The sequence below is a fragment of the Balaenoptera borealis genome (genome assembly GCF_965194805.1).
Source record: "Balaenoptera borealis genome assembly, chromosome: 18".
In the NCBI taxonomy this organism is placed as follows: Eukaryota; Metazoa; Chordata; class Mammalia; order Artiodactyla; family Balaenopteridae; genus Balaenoptera; species Balaenoptera borealis.
This window is the reverse complement of record NC_138877.1, coordinates 1832634-1853536: the sequence shown is the minus strand read 5'-3', so window position 1 is coordinate 1853536 and position 20903 is coordinate 1832634. Positions and strand designations below refer to the sequence as shown.

At 52.8% G+C, this 20903-nt stretch overlaps 1 protein-coding gene across 1 annotated transcript in view; it reads left to right on the top strand.

Annotated features, from left to right (window-relative positions):
* CRYL1 (crystallin lambda 1) overlaps positions 1–13740 on the top strand; it is an 80119-nt gene extending 66379 nt beyond the window's left edge. The window contains exons 6-8 of the mRNA XM_082364957.1: positions 7644–7749; positions 12719–12825; positions 13179–13740. Coding sequence (XP_082221083.1) covers positions 7644–7749; positions 12719–12825; positions 13179–13292 — 327 coding nt within the window. The 3' untranslated portion in view covers positions 13293–13740. The remainder of the gene's footprint in view (positions 1–7643; positions 7750–12718; positions 12826–13178) is intronic.
* Positions 13741–20903: the final 7163 nt, after the last annotated feature.

The window sequence follows — 20903 nt, the reverse complement described above, 5'->3', positions numbered from 1 at the left end:
CACTCCCTGGTCGGGGGACTGGGATCCTGTAAACCACACGGCTTGGCCAAAGAAAGAAAGAAAGAAAGAATAAAGAAATAAAAAATAAATTTATTTCTAAAAAAAACCGTAAACGTTTTTTTATTTTTTTGGGGGGGGGGGGCCTTGCTGCATGGCTTGCTGGATCTTAGTTCCCTGACCAGGGATTGAACCCAGGCCCTCGGCATTGAAAGCGCCGAGTCCTAACCATTGGACCGCCAGGGAAGTCCCTAGGTTTTTTCCTCAAAGAAGTAAAGTGTCTGAGTGCATTTCCTCATGGTTGCCTTTTCCTCCCCCAGCTCTGAGCCTCGGTCCTTCCAGGAAGGCTTCCTGCACCGCTGGGTGCCCTGCTTTGTGTTCATCTGCTCCAGGGTCCACGAGTCTTACGACTGCCCGTCGCCAGGCGCCCTAGGTCAGAATTCACCCATCGAAACTTTTTCTAAGACGTTTTCCTGCCATCTCTGCATTATTTATTGTACCTCCTGAAAACATAACCTCGACAAGGCTGAGGGAACTGTCTTCCCCCGGCCCCTGGAGCTCACCTTCCAGCCCTGGCCCATGTCCCTGTTGCCCACCTGGCCTCTGTCTTGCCTTCCGAAGCCTGGGTCAGCCTGTCTGTGGCAGGAAGTCCATCCCCAGAGGGCACTGAAGAGTTCCCGGGGTTCCAGCTGCTCGAGCTCTTTCTCCCGCGGCGTTCACCGAGCCTGCCGTGGGCCCAGCTGCACTGTCGTCCTCCTTAGCTTAGCCTGCTTCTCGGGGGACGCATCAGCTGGGACTACAGGCCCTTTGGAGCAGGTGTGTCACCCCTTTCACGAGGACCATCCTCCAAATGAATCGAGACCTGCTTTCTCGGCTGTAAGTTGGAAGAGCCTCCTATCAGCGGCCTTCCATTCGGAGGCAGATGGAGAGGGAGGCGTTTCTCATTACAGGGCAGCTCTGGAAGGACACCAGGGTCTCAGCATTTTAAGAAGCCCCAGAACTATATCAGAACCCACACCTGTGGCTCAGCAAGTGTTTCATGTCGTTCACTGACCACTGGGAGGCGATCAGATTCACGAGAGGCCACTCCTGGCCGACGTGTGCTGGGCCGCGCGTGACACCCGTGGGAGTGCAGGCGCGGCCGGGAGGCGGGGGGCGCCTCGCTGCAGAGGCGTGTCTGAAGCTCCTGCGGGTGCCTTGTGTGCGTGGAGCTGGTCCGTCCGGCTCTCCCGAGGTTCCCTCCTGCGTGGGGAGGGCCTGGCCCGGCTGCAGCCCGCAGGCTTGGACAGTCTCTCTCAGGGCGGTACAGCCGAGAGACTTGATCTGCTGGCTGGGAATCATCAGTTAATTAGAACTCTCCCAGCAGCGATGGCCTGTAAGAAGTAGACCGTTTTTGTAGTAGTATTTACCCTTTTATGGGAGGTTGTTTTCTGAGTAGCCACACTGGCCAGCAGCAAAACCCTACTGAAAGGAGAGATCCTGCTGACTTACTGTTTTAGAGGCAACTCCAGCCCCATCAACAGATAAACATAATGGAAACACCAACCACATGCTCAATTAAAAACACCTGCTTGGCATGCCTGGGGTTACTTCAGCAGTGTTTAAGGTAAAAGCACCTGTGCTAGTATTCTAACCACTCTAAAAGAAAATCAGGGACTTCCCTGGCGGTGCAGTGGTTGAGACTGCGCCTTCCAGTGGGGAGCTGGGGTCCCGCATGCCTTGGGGCCGGGAAATCAGGGCATGGGGCACAGGCAGTATTGTAGCAAGTTCGCTTAAGACTTTTAGGATGTTCCACATCCCAAAAGAAAAAAAAAAAATCTTTAAAAAGGAAAAGAAAATGAAATGAAACGCTGTCACTCTAACACCTGACTGCTAATCCTCACCCACAGGTAATCGGGCAGTGATGGGTTTCAGCTCCTCTGGTGTGAGCTGGAAAGTTAACAGGCAGGGCCGGGGAGGGCGGCGCCCCCGGTGGAGGACAGAGGTGGAGAGAAGGCGTCCCCAGGAGAACAGGTAGAGAAGCAAGGCTGTAGGTGACCGCTGGGGCAGGGAGCCTGAGGCCCGGCCATCCTGCTTCCCCGAGGTGCAGGCCCTGGAGGTGCGAAGCTCCGCGGGTGGTCGTGAGGGGCAGGCGGCGACGGGCCGTGTGTGCCTCGGCGTGGAGGCTGAGGGCTTCCGCTGCTTGGCGCCGACCTCTCTGTCAAGAGCTCCGTTCCCGGACGACCCCAGTTACGTCTCCGCCACCTCACCGAGCCCTGGTGCGCTTACGTTTGCACGAACGGATGCCTTGTGCTGTGGCTGTATTTAAGGTCCAGACCTTTTCTTTGTTTTGGACTCATAATACTGGTGTTTTTCTCCCTGAAAGCTTTGTTACAAGCGCAGCAAAGTAAGAAAAATCACACGAGGGTGTCACTGCCGCGGCCCAGACAGCTCTGGACTATCCCTCGGATTACGACAAACTCTTTCCCTTCTTTCCTTTTCATTTTTTGGTCTCTTTCCGCTAAAAGCTTTATTCTTAAAAATACTCAAAGGGAAAATACCGCTTATGTTCCCTACCCTGAGTCAAATTGCTTTTATTTTTCTGCGTTCTTGTCTAGTCTCTGTTAAGAATACTTTCCTCGAGTTTTTATTCATTTCAAGTAGCTTCATGAGATTTCATTTCACTGACCCTTTTGAAAAAATCTAATCTTTCGCCGGCTGTGGGTTGTTTTAAGGTCATTTCAAGTTTTCTGCCGCACGATGCCTCTTTGCACATACGGTCTCCTCCTCTGGCGCCTTCTTCCCCCAGAACAATCCGGGCAGTGGGATCGCCCCGTCGGGCCGGACACCTGCCGAGGATGCGGCCCCGTCTGCCTCTCACTTCCCAGCGGCCTGGCCGGGACCGTCCACCCCGAGCTCTGGTCTCCTTGCCCCGCGTCCCCTCTGAGGCGCTGGATGTGGGGGTTTGATGCGTATGAGTCAGTGTCCTGTTGCATCAGCTAAACGTGTTCAGTCAGCTCTTCTCCAGGGTTGCACGGTTTGCCTGTGTCATCCCGCAGGAACGGCCCCGCCCCGCTTCCAGGAAAACACATGGTGCTGAGCGGCTCACAGACCCGACAGCCTCTGGGTGACAGCGGGGCAGCGCTTAGCAGTCTTCCCTTTTTCACCTATGAAAGCCCTGTCCTTGCCTCGCCTTTTCCCTGGAAGGAAGTGTGGGTGGGGACGGGCGGATCAGGGCTTTGTCACTCTTGCTCCGGAGCTAGTTTTCATATTGCCTGTGGGAGACACAGTGCTTAGTGAAGAGTGTAAAAAACAAAGACGTGCAAGCATACGTGAGTGGAAGGAACTAACTCATGGTTCTAGCTGGTTTCTCGTGAGAAAAACCCGACTCCTCATCATCGGATAGTCCTTAGTTTAAACTCCACGATCAGTGACTACGTTATTACTCTGTACCATTTGTTCATAAGGGCTGCAGGGATGGACTTTCTAAAGAAGAGTCCAGTGCCCCGACTCGGGCTTGACTATCTCTGCACCGGGGTCACTGGCGTCTGGCTTGACACTGAACGTCTCTGGGGATCGGGGGCTAAGCCTGAGGTGGCCTCTTTCTCTGTAACCCCTTCTCCTGGGCCTCTGATGGGGGGTGACGCTGGACCAGCACAGGCTTCCCTCACGCCCTTGGATGTTGCATTTCGTCATCTGACACACTAAAGCTTTTTTTGTCTCAGTTAAGACGTTGGATTGAAGCCTGGACAGCCCTGGTTGGGGGAACCTGTATATAACCTCGTCCAGATTCCTGGGAGGCAGGTCTGTTCCGCGTGGTGATGGTGCTGGCCAAGGTGGAGAAGTGTTTGCACAAGAGAAACTTGAAAATTCAGGACCAAGTGTGGTGAAAAGTAGAGCAAAACAAAGTAGAAGATCAAACGCTGGGAAATAGTAAAAAAGAACCAGACAAGGAAAGATGGCATGAGAAACGTGAGAAAAGCAAGTGAATATGAGGCCATGCCAAAAATATGTGCATTGAACAAGAAAATTTAATATGAGAAGGGGGTGATTAGAAGGAAGAATGTTTCTGTGCAGCCGGTCATCAGTAGAGGAAACAGTCCCAGGGCTCCTCCTTCAGCAGATTTTGCATTCCTGAGCTACGCAAGACCCCCGCCGCCTCCCCCTTCTTCCACGTCCCCCCGAAGGACAGGCCGAGCACCACGGTCGTTATTTTAGTGGTGTCTTCCCATCCTCCTCTCCCTGCTCACAAAGTGCCAGGCCCAGGATGCCCAAGGGTGAGGACTGTGCTTTGAACTTCCACTCTGTCCCCTGTGAGGTTCAGCTGGGCTGGGCCAGAGGGCCGGTCATTCAGTCACACACAGGTTGCCCGTGTTTCTGTGAAGGTGTTTTATAGATGTGATTAGCAGCTACAGTCAGTTGACTTGAATAAGGAGATTACTCTCAATAATCTGGGCAAACTTCATCCAATCAGTTGAACAGCCTTAAGGGCAGAGCTGAGGTTTCCACCAGTGGCTCCCGCCCGGGATCTCAGATGAGCCGGTGTCCACACGCCGATTCTTTGGCGTAAATCTCTTGGCATATCTATAACTGAGTGGTTCTGTCTCTCTGGTGGGACCCTGACCGATACATCCCAGACCTTTCATTGCACTTGAAGTTTGCACCTTGCTTGTGGGCGGCAGTCTGGGAACCTCCTGTGAGCACGCCAGGTGCAAAGTGTATGCCCAGGCCGTGGGTGTGTGTTGGTGGATTGTGGAGAGTCTTAGACTTTAGCTAAAGGAGGTGAGTTGAGGCAGGAGGTGTTCAGTGAAGGGGCTCCTGCCCACTCTGGCTGGGCTCTCCTCACCAGGGGTTTTTCAGGACGTGATACAAACCACCTTTTGAACTAGCAGTGATCATAGTATTCATTGCTCTGTCTGAGATTTAGGAAACTTTTAACCGCTTGGGCCTTTTCCTTGTACGTGTGACTTGAGAATTTTACCACGAGATAGAGGTATACTGACCCCCCAGGCACACTGGAATGAGGGGGTTTCAGTGCTCAGACTGCTGCGGGGGTCCTGTCTCTATCCAGGGAGTCATCACCAGATCCATTCAACTCAAGCGCTTGGCCTGCCTTTTATGCCATCGCAAGGATTTATTTAGTTATTATTGATAATGTTAACATCTAGGCCACAGGTGGCACTAAGGCTCTGGGTGGAGTGGAGCTCATAGCACAACTTGACCTTCAGAATATCCCGAACATGAAGCTTTAGTTCTGTGCTGAGTGCAGCAGGGATGAACCCGGGCATTTGCCTCAGCGACATGGAACCCTAATCAGTGAGCATCTTGGCTGAATTTCTCATGGCCGTTTCTTTTCTTTGGATTTAGCTTCTGGGTAAAAACTCAAGCTTAGACAAATCTGCCTCAGAAAATTCAAATGGGGCAGAAAGAAGCAGTTAGGAAGAGGAAATATTAAAACTTTTTCTCTTTTCTAATTTGTTCAGCTAATGAATAGCAACTGGTAAAAAACTGACCGCCCTCCATGGACGAAGCAAGAGTGAAGGAAGTGCGGGTCCTCTCCAGTGTGAGGGCGTCGGGTGATGGAGAAGCCCTCTAACGCTTTGATCAGTCGGGTCACTGTTAGCGCTCACAATGCTTACAAACCAAAACTTACTCTGGGTGGCTCCCTGTGTGGGTATTTTGAAATCTTTGGAAGTCAGCTCTGAAAGTACTCAACACAGTTGTGGGAGAAGAGAGTCAAGGCAAACACCGTCACAGGCCCAGGCTGGCTTCCAGGTCGCATCCTTCCCAGTTTGGTGCTGGAATGGAAACTCTAGGCTGTTGGAATGTTGACCTGGGGGCCAGGGCTGAGGGAGGGTCCGCAGCCCCCGCGTGGCTGCCTTTCACGGCGCTCCCGAGCCTTGGGTGCGGGAATGCCTTGGCAGCTGGCTTTGGGTGGCCTGGGGAGAGGACGGGGAGCCACCCTTCCTGCCCAAGACATGGCGCAGAGGGAGCGAGGGAGAGAGGCGGCGGGACCCTGCGGACCAGCAGTCGTTTCTTGGTGGTTCTGGGTGGCACCACGGGCCTTGTGTTCAGTGTTTCCTCCTGGTGCCGATGCCCCGCCCCCAGCTCTGCCACCAGGAGGGGAGGGCGGGCGACTGGTGAGTATCTGAGTGAACTGAGTTGCTTTGCTCTCATTAGCAGTCAGATGAACCCAAGGATGGTCTAGAACTAATAGGAAGCCCCAGGTCGGCGCCAGCTGGGGACAGCGACACGGGTGCAGGCACGTCGGCTCCCAGTGGAGGACGCGCCAGGCCGCGGCTCTGCAGTCGTTTACGGTGGAAATTAAGACAGCCCAGATGTTCACCAACAGTAGGATGGATGAGGAAGCCGCGAGGATGGACGCCTTCAGCGACACACGACTCTGGTGAATCTTAAAAGCGTGAGGTGGAGTGAAAGACGCAAGTCAGAAAAGAACGCACTGTGAATCCGTCTCCAAGAAGATGAAAAACAGGCAGAATGCAGACTCCATGTTTCAGGAATGTGGAGGAAGGAATGGTTATTACGGAAGTCAGGATGTTTGCCTCTGGGCGAGTCAGGAAGCCGGCCGGGCGTGCTGGAGGGGCCGCGCTCTCAGCTCCGCGTGCGGCTCCGCGCGTCCCCACGTGTCACACGCGCGTGCGCACGCGTGTGCAGCCACGCGGAAAGGGCTTCTCACCCAGGGTCCTGAGTCGCCCCGAATCACCCCTGCCCTGCGTAGGCCCCCAGCCCCCCCAGCCGCGCAGACGCCCACGGGGGCCTGAGGGACTGTTTTCTCCCCAGGCAGCTGGGCCGCAGGGGTGTGGGGCGCGCGGGCCTCGTGGCGGCCTGGACTCTGGCGGTGGAGCCCCCGGCGGCGCGGGGCGAGGGGGGTGGGGGGGGAGGGGGGAAGGGGGGAGGGAGGGCGCCGCGCGGGGGGCGTGTGCGCGCCTGGGCTGAGGGTCCAGGCGGACCGCGTCCTCCACACCCGACTCCCTGTTCCCGAAGCGGGGCCTCTCCACGTGGAGGAAGCCGCTCCGGAAACCAGAGCTGGAGACTTAGCAGCCCCCCTGCCAGCCTGGCCGCGGGGCGTGCCACCTCCCCGCCCGGCCCGCTTCCCTCTCCCGGCGGCCGTGCGGGTCATCACCTCGCGTCCCTGCTCCTTCCGCAGGCGAACGCGTGGAGGGTAGGGCCGTGTGAGCAGCGCACACACACACACACACACACACACACACACACACACACACACACTGCTCTAAGCTGCCTTGCATCAAAGAATAGCACCTTTTTACGAATGCATCAAAAGCTGAGCACGGCCGGGCTTGCAGGCGGACGAAGCCTGGAGGACGGCTCTGCAGCTCTTCCGACAGCCCCAGGCCTTAGGCAGACGTGCAGAGAAGCCTTCCGACGGGACGAGGGTGGTAGGTTAGAGAAGGGGGGACAGTGGGGGGGCTGGAGGTTGAATCGGTATCCGACCATTTCACAGCGCACTCTCCTTTCAGGACCCGTTTGTGTACTGCAGTTCTGTGACGCCGCGTTTGATGAAGCCTGTGGCAGTGCTTTGCAGAGAATTGTGGGGTCCGCTCTAGAGAAGTCAGGATGAGAATGACGGTAATGAAACGGTCTTTCCCGAGGACTCACCACCTTGCCGGCCCATTCTCTCCACTTAGGAAGGAGTAGTGTCCCCGGGCGACCTTGACCTCGTCATGTCGGACGGCCTGGGCATGCGGTACGCGTTCATCGGGCCCCTGGAAACCATGCACCTCAACGCCGAAGGTAGGCTTCCGTTCCGTCGCGTCCAAGGTGGGATTCTGTGCGGTTCAGTGCTTTCATGGTTTTGTAATGGTCAATCTTGCCTTTCCTTACAACTGAATAGAAACAGTGTCGCGCAGGAGATAGCGGCCAGTCCGTCATTCACAGGGAGGGGCTGAGGTGAAAGTCCACGTGGGCTCCACGCACCTCCCCGTGGCAAGAGCTGGGGGGCGGGGGCGGGGGCGAGATGCTGCCGACACCGCCAAGGACCCTCCAGCCTGAGGAAGACAGAGCTGTGTTTCCTGAGAACGATGGTGAAGTGCTTTACAGAGGCAAGAAGAAGAAATAGGATTGGGGACGTGACCACCGGAACCTCGACTGCACACACCTTTGCCCAAATAGGAGCAGCTTCTGGGCGTGTTTGCTGAGCGTGGGTCTCCTTCCAGAAGGCGGGGGAGGCCTGAGGGAGGGGCTTCTGCGGGAGAAGGGCTGGTGACAGCTAGGGGGACACGCCTGGCTGGCAGCTGCCCCAGAAGCCGACCTCCAGGGGCTGGGGGAGTAGGTGAGAGCCAGTGAGCTGGTGACACTGAAAGAAAAATAACTTGAGCAGGGGAGACTCTCCCAAGAATGAAACTTTCAGCCAGAGTTTAATCAACTGGAAAAAACGACGTCATTTGAAAAACAAGCAATAAAACCTACAACAAATTAAGACAAAATAAATTTAAAAAGCTATGCATAAAAATCTGGGAAAATGTCACCTAAATGTTATTACTGCTGCTGTCTCTTGGTGCTGAAATGATGAGTAACTTATTATCCTTGTGCTTTTTTATGTTGTCATAAATTTGTACAATTTTTGTGTATTGTTTTAAGCATTAGGTTATTAACTTGTGAAACTTGAGTACAAAGAGAAAACAAATGTTGTGTTCAGCTCCATGGTCTACATTTAACGAACGTGTTGAGAACCTGGAGCATATCCAGAGGAAGGTGACCGGAGTAGTATGTGTCTGTCTGTCTGTGTCTTTTGTGGGGCTGGAGCTAGAACAGAAGACCGGAAACGGCCGGAGGAACTTTCTAGAACCTGGAGCTGATGTGCGGAGAGGCCCTGCTGTGAGAGGGGAGCTGAGTGGCCGGAGGCTGGTGCCCACCTGCCAGACGCTTGGGTTGAGGGGAGACTCCTGCAGTGAGGTCGGGGGGCGGGGGCCGGAGTAGGTGACCCCTGGGAGTCTGTTGGACGTAGATTTTAGAGTTCCACGGTGTTTCCCTGTTAGTTCAGTCACTTCTCACCACAGTAATTGGTGGAATATAGTTTCCAGTGAGTGAGTCAAGCAGTTTCCTAGATGCGTTGGTGCCCAGCTGCACACGTGTGCGCCCAGAAGCGGTTCAGTAGGGGACGGTTCTCCCCGGGGCGGAGCGGGGAGAGGGGCAGCGCAGAGAGCAGCGAGCAGGGGTTCCCACGCTCGCTCATTAAAATGAAGTCTTGGAAAATTTCAAATGCTTTTTTCAACCAGAACCTTAAAAGTGAGGAACGTATTTAAGCATTTGAAATGGATGTAGACACTGCCTGGTAACCGTCATGTTTTTCTTTTTCTTTCTTCCTTTTTTTTTTTTTTTTCTTGAGAAAAATAAGATAATTCAGGTATCACGAGAAATCTATAGGGAGAGACTGAGAACAGCTTTAACTCTCAAACAAATAGAAACAGAAGCCGATGAAACCAGAAACTCAAGAATCAAATAGTGTGCAGACAGGAAGGAGGCCCACAGCAATTTTTCAAACAAAGCAGAAATGATAAGAAAACCTAATTGGCTTAATATGATAGTGGTGGACGGATGTAGTTTTCAACTTCAGAGCATTCCAAAGACCAGAGTTAGACAGTTTTGAGATCTGGCTTGGCATCAATGGAAATGTTCGTTATTCCTCACAGTGTCACCAGAATATATCAAGAATTCTTCCTTTTGGATATAGTTTTATATAAAGCCAACATCTCAGGTTAAGGCTAGTTACTAGTCTTTAAAAGCTACAGTTTATCTGGAAGTGGTAGAGGTATTTTAGAATTTGTTTTTAATCTAATAAAATAGCACCTGAGAAACAGGAGGCCAGCATGCCTACTCCGTTTAGCTACTTTTTAAGGCGGCGCCGGCTCTCAGAGTGGTGGGTCTGGCTGGTGGAGCCAGCCAGCGCCCCGCTGACCTGCAAGCTAGATGACCTTGGCACGTCAGTTCACTGCACCTCAGTTTCCCCACCTGTAAAATGGGTATAGCAGCAGTGACCCCCCCCCCTCACAGGGGTGACATGAGAATACACGGCGTGCAGCCGCTGGGCTCAAGTTAGAAACCAGTGAAATGAGCTAAATCTAATTTCATGAGAATCTGTTTTCTGCCCCCCCCCCATCTTTTCTTATTCCGTATAAGCATCTCTTAAGAAGGTAGGTTCAGAGTCTTCTAAAAAGCTAAGCTCTATGAGTTTTTGGAAGAGGGTGTTGTTGACAGAGCAGAGGGCATGGATGTAAAGAAGATATGGGGGAAGGGCAGACTCGTGGGATAAAAGGTGAAGTGTTTTTTTTTCCTTTCCATTTTCTTTCCTTCTTTTTTTTACATAGTTATTTATTTATTTATTAGGCTGTGTTGGGTCTTAGGTGCAGTGCGCAGGCTTAGTTGCCCCGCGGCACGTGGGACCTTAGCTCCCCAACCAGGGATGGAACCCGCGTCCCCTGCATTGGAAGGTGGATTCTTAACCACTGGATCACCAGGGAAGTCCCTAATTTCCATTTTCAGTGAAATTGTTATTCTAGAATTATTCCCACTCAGTTCACCTTTCATGGTGTAGAGAAGCCAAAATTATCGTTGGAAATATTTAAAAGCCTCCTTTTTTACTCTCTAATGGAAGGGGATGTGTTGCAAATAATAGTAAGAGTGATACCTTCACTGGAAAGTTGTCAATAAGGCACACCGCAGATCCTGACTGTAAGTCACTGTGAACTTCCTGTGTCTGGAGCGAGTGGAGGCTCCCAGCCTCGCCACAAACAACGGGCTGTTTATCCTGAGAGCTGAGTGCATCTTATAGAAAGTGTTTTTATGCTAATGAGACTGAAGTTTTCATTGGTTTTGGGGAGAAGTTATGGACTGTAAAGAGTTTCACCATATTTTATTCTGTTCTGAAGAAATAAAAGCCCTTTTAAAACTACAAATTGTATAAAAGGCAGTAGGGAAAAAAGGTTCTAGAAAGCCCCTGGGAGACTCAGATGACTTCACCGGGGCAGTGAAAGAGGGACACTCGTTCAGAAAACGTAAAGTAACCCAGAGGTGAAACACAGCACCTGAATTGAGTCCCGTGGCTTATTGCTGGGGGTTGGGGGCCGGGGCAGCTTGTTTCTCCGAAAGTGGGTGAGTTCGCAGCTGCAGCACATCTGCCTGATCTTTTCTCACTCAGTCTCTCCAGCTTATTCGGTTCAGCGTCTCTGCTTCCCAAACACGAGTAAGCTGCATTTGTGTCTGGATTTTATCACCTTGAGTTTGAATAAACCAACAAATAGGCACAGTGAAGTAAATATTTAATTTCCAAAAGTGAATAAGTGTCTGGGGCGTTTTCCATGTTCCAGAGATGCTGAGCCATCCAAGAGAACTGGGGGGGTGAGGGGGGCCTTCCTGAGCTCTGGACCATCCCCTGGTGCTTCCGGTAAACACAGTGAAACCCCTCTTCTTAAAAGGGAGCGCCCACCACTTAATTGCAGGTGCTAACGTCAGAAAGGTAGCATTTTCGAATTCTCACCCTTCGAACCACTTTCTCTCCTAAGACAAAGTGGGTATCATTTTATCACCCTCAGAGAGAAGGCAAACGATTTGGGACAAATGCAGTTGAAATCAGCGAATTTAGGCTTTCACATCAGTGTAGATGCACCAGAACTAACCCCACAGAAGTTGTTTTTCTTTTTTAAGGCGTATCTAGTGGAGATCATTTTTATTTTAAATGAATCACGCAGTTTTCGTGGGGTCGGTGAGGGCCCAGCTCTGGATCTCTGCAAATCCTGCAGTTTTGTTTGTTCCCTTGTTATCTTTTTAGCCTGACTGACCAACTGCTGAGTCTCTCTGGTTTTGAGAGAGGTTGGCAAAGGGCCAGCGCAGCTCAGCGGCTCCGGGGCCAGGCTCTGGGGCCAGGCTCCCGATGCGACCTGCCTGGCGGGCAGGAGGGAGGGATTGGGGGGGGGGGGAGGGCCACGCTGTGTGCCGATTGGCCAGTCCAGCAAGCCCGCCCCGCGTGTGGGCAGCTGACGGGCTTCCTCTTGGAGTCGGCCTCTGCCACGCTGCCCGCGCGCTGCTCCTAAGTGCGGAGCTTCCCCCCCGCCCTCAGGATGAGCCTCTTCTCCATGTGCTTCTCCACCAGAATCCTAGGGCTCCATCTTCGATTCAGGGCCCGGAAGCCGCGGGCCTAGTGGGAAGTCGTGTGGCCGGGGCTCAGATGCAGGTCAGGGCGGGTGGCTGGCGGCGCCCTAACCGAGCGGCCACAGCCGAGCCAGCCCCTGGGGTGAAGAGCCCGTGTTAAGGCTGCCGCTGCCCGGTGGGTCAAGTGCCAGCTAGAATCCAGGGATAAGAGCGGAGTGGGCAACGGATTTAGTTGAACTTGACATCTTTGGTTCTTAGAAAATGCATTCGAGCCATGTACACAAGTAACCTCATAGGTGCATTGTTGAAGGAGACGCTTGTGGTGAAAACAGGATTAATGTGATAGTCGAGGAATCAAAGCAGGAACGTGGGCCGACCCAGCGTCCCTGAGAGGCGCTGACCCAGGCCTGGAGGTCGGGTCGCTTCTCGGGCCTTTATTGCCGAGAAAAGCTTGAGTAGTGAGCCCAGGGCCGCTGACCGGGGTGCATTTCCCACCCGCAGCCCTGCTTCACCCACGGGAGGGTGAGCCCAGGGCAAGACTCTCCGGACACATTCTTGGTTTGAGCGTAAACAGAAGTTCTCTGACTTGGGGATTCTTGTTTTCTTCTGCTTCCAGGTATGTTAAGCTACTGTGACAGGTACAGCGAGGGCATGAAACATGTCCTAAAGACTTTTGGACCCATTCCAGAGTTTTCCGGGGCCGCAGCTGAAAAAGTGCACCAGGTGCGTAGACTCCGTGCCGGTGGAAGGCAAGGATTCGTTTGTAGCCGGGCTCTTTGCCTTCACTCTGAGGTTCCAGGTTCCTGACTGTCCATAGCCCCGTCAGGGTCTCAGGGGACCCTCCGAGCCATGTGACCAAGGAACTGGCAGCTCATTTTGACTCGTCTGAGGGAACCGTCGGCCCCTCTGGATTTGGAAAGTTATGTTACTTGAGGGTTTGCCAGGCTTCTTTTGTCTCTGAAAGCAGATTCAGAGTTTGCATAAATAGGAGTAATTTCCCTCCTGCTAAGTTAGTTGCTCTTCATGCTTCTTTCCCCTTTTCCCCTCTTGTCTGTTCTTTTCTTTCCTGTTCCCAGGCCATGTGCGTGAAGGTTCCAGATGACCCGGAGCACTTAGCTGCCAGGAGGGAGTGGAGGGACAGATGCCTCATGAGACTCGCCAGACTGAAGAGCCAGCTGCAGCCCCAGTGAAGCCTCGTGCGACCACTGCCGCCCGTGCTGGAGCCCGTTCGCTGGAAGCACGAGCCCCTGTCACGGGGCCCAGAGACGCTGGGAGGCCTTGGGATCCCAGCAGGCAGAGGCCCGACTTGCTCTCCACTAGGCAGGCGCCCCGGTGGACGGGGCGGTGCCCCAGACTGGGGGTCAGAGCAGCACTGAGGTCTGCGGGCTGGAACCCCTGCCACCAGGGCAGGCGAGAGAGCAAATCCTCTGAAGATTTTACCATTTATTTCCCGTGTGATTACATGTGGATACATTTCATAGCCAGTGATCGTAGTTTCAAGTTATTTTAATCTGCTGCAAAATAGTTTTATAATTATTTTCTGACCTCTTGTTGAGTACTCTGCGGCCCTGCATTTATGAGGCAACTCCCTTCACTTTCTTGATGCTTATTCCAAATAAAAGCGTTTGATTCCATAAAGACGTCTTTCCCTTCTGTTCTCTCTGCGCAAGTCGGTGATCCTGATGACGGACGTTATCTCGAGTGACCACGGTCGAGTCGTAAGCCGATCTTTTGTTCAGAGCCCTCTGTCATTCGGGGACAACCCCCAGTTTGGGCCAGTGCTTCCCACGGCGCCGCGGTCGGGTGTGCTTGGGAAGCCCCTTCTGGGGGTGGCGTGCACCCCACCGACGCCGCCCCAGCGAGCGCGTGACCAATGACACGGCCTGCCGTCTCCGGCCGTGAGCAGGACGAGGGTGACCCTGGGCTGTGGAGGCCGCACCCAGGACGGGGGCTGAGCAGAGGCTGGGGACCCCGGGCCGGTGGGTGTCCGCAGGGCAGCCCCCAGCAGGGAGGGGGCGCTGGAGCGCGCGGACCTTCCCTCAGGCCCGTCCCCACGCAGTCCTCCGTCTCCGGAGCCCCTCCCAGCCCCCGGCGGGGGGCGGGGGGGGGAGAGGAGGGGGAGGGGGAGGGGGGGAGAGGAGGGGGAGGGGGAGGGGGGGAGAAGGGGGGCGGGGAGAGGGGGCGGGCCGGCGGGAGACCCCCTTCGGCTGTAGCACGGGGCGCTCCTGGGCGAGACCCTCGGCTCCCCGGAGCCGGCCTCGGGCTGCCCGGCCGGGGATTCTCGCCAGGTTCTGACTGGCCCTGGGGGCCCTCCCGAGCTGGACCCCCTTTGCCACCCTGCCTTCGCCACGGCCGAGGTGTTGCTCCTGTTGGACAGCCCGCAGGGCCACCTGGGCCTCTGGGAGAGCTGCCACATTGTCCCTTCCTGGGCTGTGTCCCTGACAGCCACCTGCGTGTTTGAGTCCGGACCCGGGGCCGGGCGTCCCTGGCGGTTTTCTAGGTTGGATCGAACCATACTTGGCTCTACAGCAAGCGGAGAGCTCACACATTCCCCCACCCCCAAATCGTCACCTGCCCAGGTGGCGCTGGACAGGCAGGGCACCTGGCACTCTGCCTGGAAGCCCCTCCCGTCCTGTAAAGGGCGTCGCGTCGCCAGCCCAGTGCTGGGCTGCCTGCCTCCCCGAGGAAGCCCTCAGGTTCGAGGTGGTGACATTTTGTTTCCGTCCTCGGCAGGGAGCTCGTTTGTATTCTGCTGAGGTAAGAGCTCTGTTCCCTTCCCTTTGGCACGGAGTTTCTCCTTTTTTCAGACCTCCAGGCCCACGAATTTTGGGTCACTGCCCTTCCCCCAACACACCGCTCAGAACTCCTCCCGCCGGCGTCCCGGCTGGCCTGGGCCCTGGGCACCTGCAGGCCTGCGGCTCCCTGGGGCTCGGGGGCATCGCCGGCCCGGGCCTCGGGCTCTGGGTCCCAGCCAGCCAGGCCTGCGGGCGCTGGGTTTCAGCCCAGTCCCGGGCTGGGGGCTGGTACACTCCTCTCTGTTCCATAAGGATCTGAAATGATCCCGTCACAGTTTTTGGAAAAACTGCCTTTTAATTTTGTGTCCTTAGATATGCCGTGCTTTCTCTTTTCTTTTTTTTTTGCGGAGAGTGACGGTGGCTTTAACCTGAATAATTCCCGAGTAAGTTCACGTCCACCACCTCTTTTCTTCCAGAAGCTGGCTGTAGAGAAATACACAGCAGATCAAAATTTGCCTCCTAACCCTCAGGCCTCTCGCGAGGATGACTCTGAGAGGCTCCCCAGAGAGGAGATGGTGGACACCAAACGTTTCCTCTGTTGCACTTCATGTTTCTGTGTAGAGTCTGGGTTAGCGTGCGAAGTGTGGATTAGTAGACACAGGCCCGTGGGCTGGGCCCAGACCCGTCCTGGGCAGGGACACCGGGTGGGTTCAGCTGGTGTCGGGGGCTGCTGGTCCCTGCCGTCTCTGCTGGGTTGATGTACCAGCTGTGGCTGAAGGCGAGGACGGTGACGCCTCCCATCTCTCACGTGCGGGCCTGGCCTGCACGAGCGCCCAGGTGCCACCTCCCCCCGGAAGCCCTCCTGTCCCTCTGGAAGTTCCCTGAGACTCTGCCTGGACCCGCGTGTGTCACCTCTTCGTTCTGCGCAGCAGCTGCCGTGTCACACATCGGACCCCCGGCCGGCTGCAAGGGCGGAGGAGTCATTCGTTGTCTTGTTCCCGGTGGCACCCAACACAAAGCACGTTCCCAACAAACCGGCCCAACCAAACAACAAAGGAACTCGACACGTCCACTTCAGGCCACCTCTGGCAACGACTGGGTAACCAGCCCTCTGCTGAGGACGAATAAGAAACGCACGCACAAAGATCTTCTTAAAACATAGAAGAACTAAAACAAGACGTGAGGCATCTGGGCCACAGTCTGAAAACCCGGGGAGGGCACACAAGCAAGGACACTTCCCGAACCACTGGGGCCGCGTTAACACAGCCCGGAGCCCACAGCGGGGCTCTCTCTGCGTCAGTAAGAAAAGCAACCGCCATGTGCTAAAGCACAACTAACGTGTCAAAGTCGGAGTTTCTTTTTCTTTTTTTTAAAATAAATTTATTTATGTTTGGCTGTGTTGGGTCTTCATTGCTGCACGCGGGCTTTCTCTAGTTGCGGCGAGCGGGGCTACTCTTCCTTGCGGTGCGCAGGCTTCTCATTGCGGTGGCTTCTCTTGTGGAGCACGGGCTCTAGGCGCGTGGGCTCAGTAGTTGGGGCTCGCGGGCTCTAGAGCACAGGCTCAGTAGTTGTGGCACACGGGCTTAGTTGCTCCGCGGCATGTGGGATCTTCCTGGACCAGGGCACAAACCCATGTGTCTTGCATTGGCAGGTGGATTCTTAACCACTGCGCCACCAGGGAAGTCCCTAAGTTTCTAATGAAACTAAGAAATTAAAAAACCTCGGGACTTCCCTGGCGGTCCAGTGGTTAAGAATCTGCCTTCTAACGCAGGGGACGCGGGTTTGAGCCCTGGTCAGGACACTAAGATCCCACATGCCACAGGGCAACTAAGCCTGTGCCCTGCAACTAGAGAGAAACCCGCACGCCGCAACGAAAGATCCTGCATGCTGCAACTAAGACCCGACGCAGCCAAAAAAATTTTTTAAAATATTAAAAAATAAAAAGAAATGAAAAAACCTCATCAGTCGCTTTTGGAGCTCTTAAAGACTAACGCATTGTTGTAGAAAATGGCAAATACAGGAAGGGACACACATCTGTCGTCTGCCCACTCTCATCATGCCCCCGCACCACATGCACACACGTGGCACCCACCAGGCACTAGGTGCTCCTGGACACTGGGTTCACACCTGTCTCCTCAGTTCCCTTTCCTGGGTGACCCACTGGCCCTGGACCCTCCCACTGGCTGCCGGGCAGCTCGGCAGGCTTGGCCATGGGGGCCCCTCGTGGGCATCTATTCCCAGCTCTGTGTCCCATGATGTCAGATCGATAGCCTGAAATCGGCCATCATGTCCACCACGGTGTGTGTACACGTGTGGGCATCTGGAACTCAGCAAGGCTCAGAATCAAGGCCTGTTTTTGGTGTGTGTGTGTGTGTGTGTGTGTGTGTGTGTGTGTGTGTGAAGGTTAAACCCTCACCAGCACAGCACAAGCTGGCATCAACCTGGTGAGTCCTGCTTGGAATATACAAACCAAGTGTTCCGAAACCACCACACAAAGGGAATCGGACCCACCCGACACTTGTTAAAAAGACAGATTCTGGGTCTCCCAGAAAGTCCTGCTGACTCGGAGTCTCCACAGGCGGGGCCCAGGGATTTGTGTTTTCCCGGGAATCCCAGGTAATGCTGGTGAGCAGCCAGCAACACTCATCCCTCCCCACCCACCTGACATCCTCCCGAAACCTCTGCAGAGACAAGTTCTGACCCCCTCCCAGGGGGCCTGGATGACCCCTGGTTCCCGGTCAGTCCATGAACCAGCCTCCTGTCCTGCGGATCTTCTCTGCCCCCGCCCTTTCCAGGACCCTTTGTACAACAGACCCGAGGGGTCTCCTCTCTCATAATTATGGGATTCTCCTTATGCAATTGGAAGGGCAGCTATGTTTCGAGAAAACGGTACTTTCCATCAGGAAGAAGAAGGGAATTCTCCAAATATGTGAGATGCAAGTAAATTGAGCTCTTTTGAAACTTTGAGTCATGTCGTGTTAAACGTGCCATGAAAACCTTATCCAACCGGACCCGGTTCAAGGTTTGACATTTACATGGCTCAGAGACCTGCTGCTCTGGCAGCGTGACCTGAGAAAGAAATAGTGTAAAGAAGCATCTCTTTATCAGACTGAGATCTGGAAGCCAGTGTCATGACGGGCCGTGCTAAGAAAACGGTCTTGACAGAGTGAGAAAGTCCATGTTTCACCAGAAAAGCTTAACTTTGATATTAATGAAACTTTGAAAACTGAACCAGTTCTTCTCTAAGACTAAGAATTGGGAAAACTGTTTCTGACATAATGTAGGAAAACACAAGCCACCTGAACTAGGCACCCCTCCAAGTATTAGGGCCGCTGCTGTGCTTAATACAATAAATCCTTTAGAAAAATACCCTGCATGGCTGAGTAAACTATGCCTTGCTCAGCTCGGTGGGAAGATACTTACCTCTTTCAGGCAGGCGTTGACATTCGGTCCTACCTATAACTGAAGATCCTCTCATAATATACATGTAACACATTCACTGTCTGTCTATCTATATCCCTCCCTACATAATATATACTGCATATATAACTACATATAACATATTTTCTATCCATATCATATATTATATATGGTATTCTATATATAACTATATATATATAAAAGTTTCTCTCCTCCCCTCTCTCTGTGTACATATCACATCCTTTTTCTCTTGAATAGCTTCAGAAGTTGTTAGATCAATAGAAGCACTTTACCTTATCTTTAACCCATAATGGAAAACATTGCATGCTTATGATGAGAGGCTGAAAAAGCACAATACTTTGATGGTGCTTGACATTTTCTACAAGAGAATTTGGGGATTTCAAAATATACAAGTAGAGTGTCTTCACGTCGTGTTACCAAAGCCAAGGTTAAGCCCTAGTTTTCCTAGCTTAACAGAGTATTAGTTCCACTCTAGTGCTCTGATCCTAAAATACAGCTTTGCCTCTTGTCTTTATCTACAGTGGAAAACCCACTGGGATGTTACAGAAGACATGTACCTCAACATTAACTTTCTTACTTTGAAAATAATGTCTGAGTTGCTATGGCAACTGAGCTCTATTAGTTGGTAAACCTTCTCACCTCACTCTAAACCACAGTACAACCCTTTTATCAGGTGGTAAATTATAGACTGCTGGAGTCTGAAGAAACTTCAAAGGTCAGATAACACCATATTGTATAGTGCTTTACAGTTTATCATCGATGACCTTATTTGTCTTTACCATTATTATTCCCATTTTGCAGATGGAACTAAGATATTGGATTCCAGAGCTGGTAGGTGGTAGAGTTGGGTCTAATCTATGGTTTCCTTGCCCCAAATAATAATATTTACCATTTTATTGTGCACCGACTGTGTTTCTGACACTGATGGGCTCTTTATATACATTATCTTTGATGCATAAAACAACCCTGGAAGGAAGTACTTTCTTTATTAATTTTGCAAAGGAGACCAGAAACCAGGTCCGTCTGGCCTCAAAGCCTGTTCTTTCCCCTCATTCATTTGCTTTACTTTTAGGAAAAGCATAAATGTGTTTCCCAGGCAACCTAGGGAAGGGTTAACAGCAAAGACTTGGAGAACCCTGAAATGATGCCCATGATTCCCAAGTTGTCTTCCATCTGCAAACGAGCTGATCACAAGTTGGTCTCTCCTTTCAGTCAGTCTCGGCCTGTCCTTTTGTGAATGAATCCTTCTCTAGGGGCAGATAACATCACAGGTGAATTCCCAGGAATTGCTCGCAGGAATTCAGCATCGCTTTTGCTGTAGATGGAACTTTCTTGCCCAGATTCCCCAAATCAAGCCTTGTTAAGTAAAAGAGAGTGAGCAAGGGAAAGCCTGAACAAGGTGGCACAAGAATTTGTTCCAAAGTAGCTGCTTCAAAGATTAATTCATGTTGATTTGAGTCTTTGAAGTAGAATTTTTGAAGAATCACCTTGGGGATGAGCATGTGGTGGAATCTGTGTCCCTACCCTGGGGGGGTGCCTGTCCCCTTGTTTGTAGGTGAGTTCCCATCTATGACGGATTCACTCAAAAGGCAGCACCCTCGGCATCGTGGGGATAATGATTGGGAAGGAGAGTTAGGTCCTAGATTACAGCCTGGAAGGCACTGTTCACTGTGAGACCACAGGATCTGAGCTTTCTTGGGGCTGGGGCATCCTCGTGACGATCGGATGTGTGATTTTCTCTGGGCAAAGCCTCAGAGAAAGTGACCCGCGTGGGTGGTGCCGTTTGATACCAGCGCGCTGCTGACCCATTCTGTGGTTTACGAGGTCCTGGGTGTGAGTCCATGTAATTGGTGCTCAGCCAAATGGAAGTGTGGTAGGAAGGGAGCTTGGTGGGACAGTGCACTCTCCAAATTTGGGTCCTCCAGGGAGAAATGCGTAATGCTGGCTGTTCCACGGCCACGAAGGATGAGAAAATGAGTGTCGTGGTTCCTAATGACTCGTTTCAGGAGACAGGGCATCGAATGAACTCCTGAGGGGTTAGGTGAGGGGTCCGGAGGAGAGAGTGGCGGGTTTAAACCCAGAACTTGCCACCTGGTCAGTTCCCCAGGGCGGCCGCTGTGAGCCGGTTAACACTAGACTCAGCACAAAGGGAAACAAAAGGTTAGACTTGATTGTATTAACCAGATTCTATTTTTATTTCCCAGAAATTGTTTACGGGCTCTGCCGGAGACAGGACTAGCGCTGACCGGAGATTCCCGAGGGGCTGGTTTGAGATTCCGTTTCCGGGAGACCCGAAACCGGAATGAAGCTCAGTCTGGCTTTGCTGATGGAGGGTTTAGCACAAGTGACTCCATTTTGGGCCCTTTGTCTTGTTTTTTAACAACAGTAATACAGAGATTGGGGGGAAAAAAGTAGAGCTGCAGAGCTGCCCTGATTCCTACTGTTTGGAGCCCAATTCCATAGCCTTTTTTTCGATTCTTCAAGTTACCCCATAGCCTCTCCATTCAATCCTTTCTTTTTTAATTTAATTTTTATTTTATATTGGAGTATAGTTGATTTACAACGTTGGGTTAGTTTCAGGTGTACAGCACAGTGCTTCAGTGATGCATATACATATATATCTAG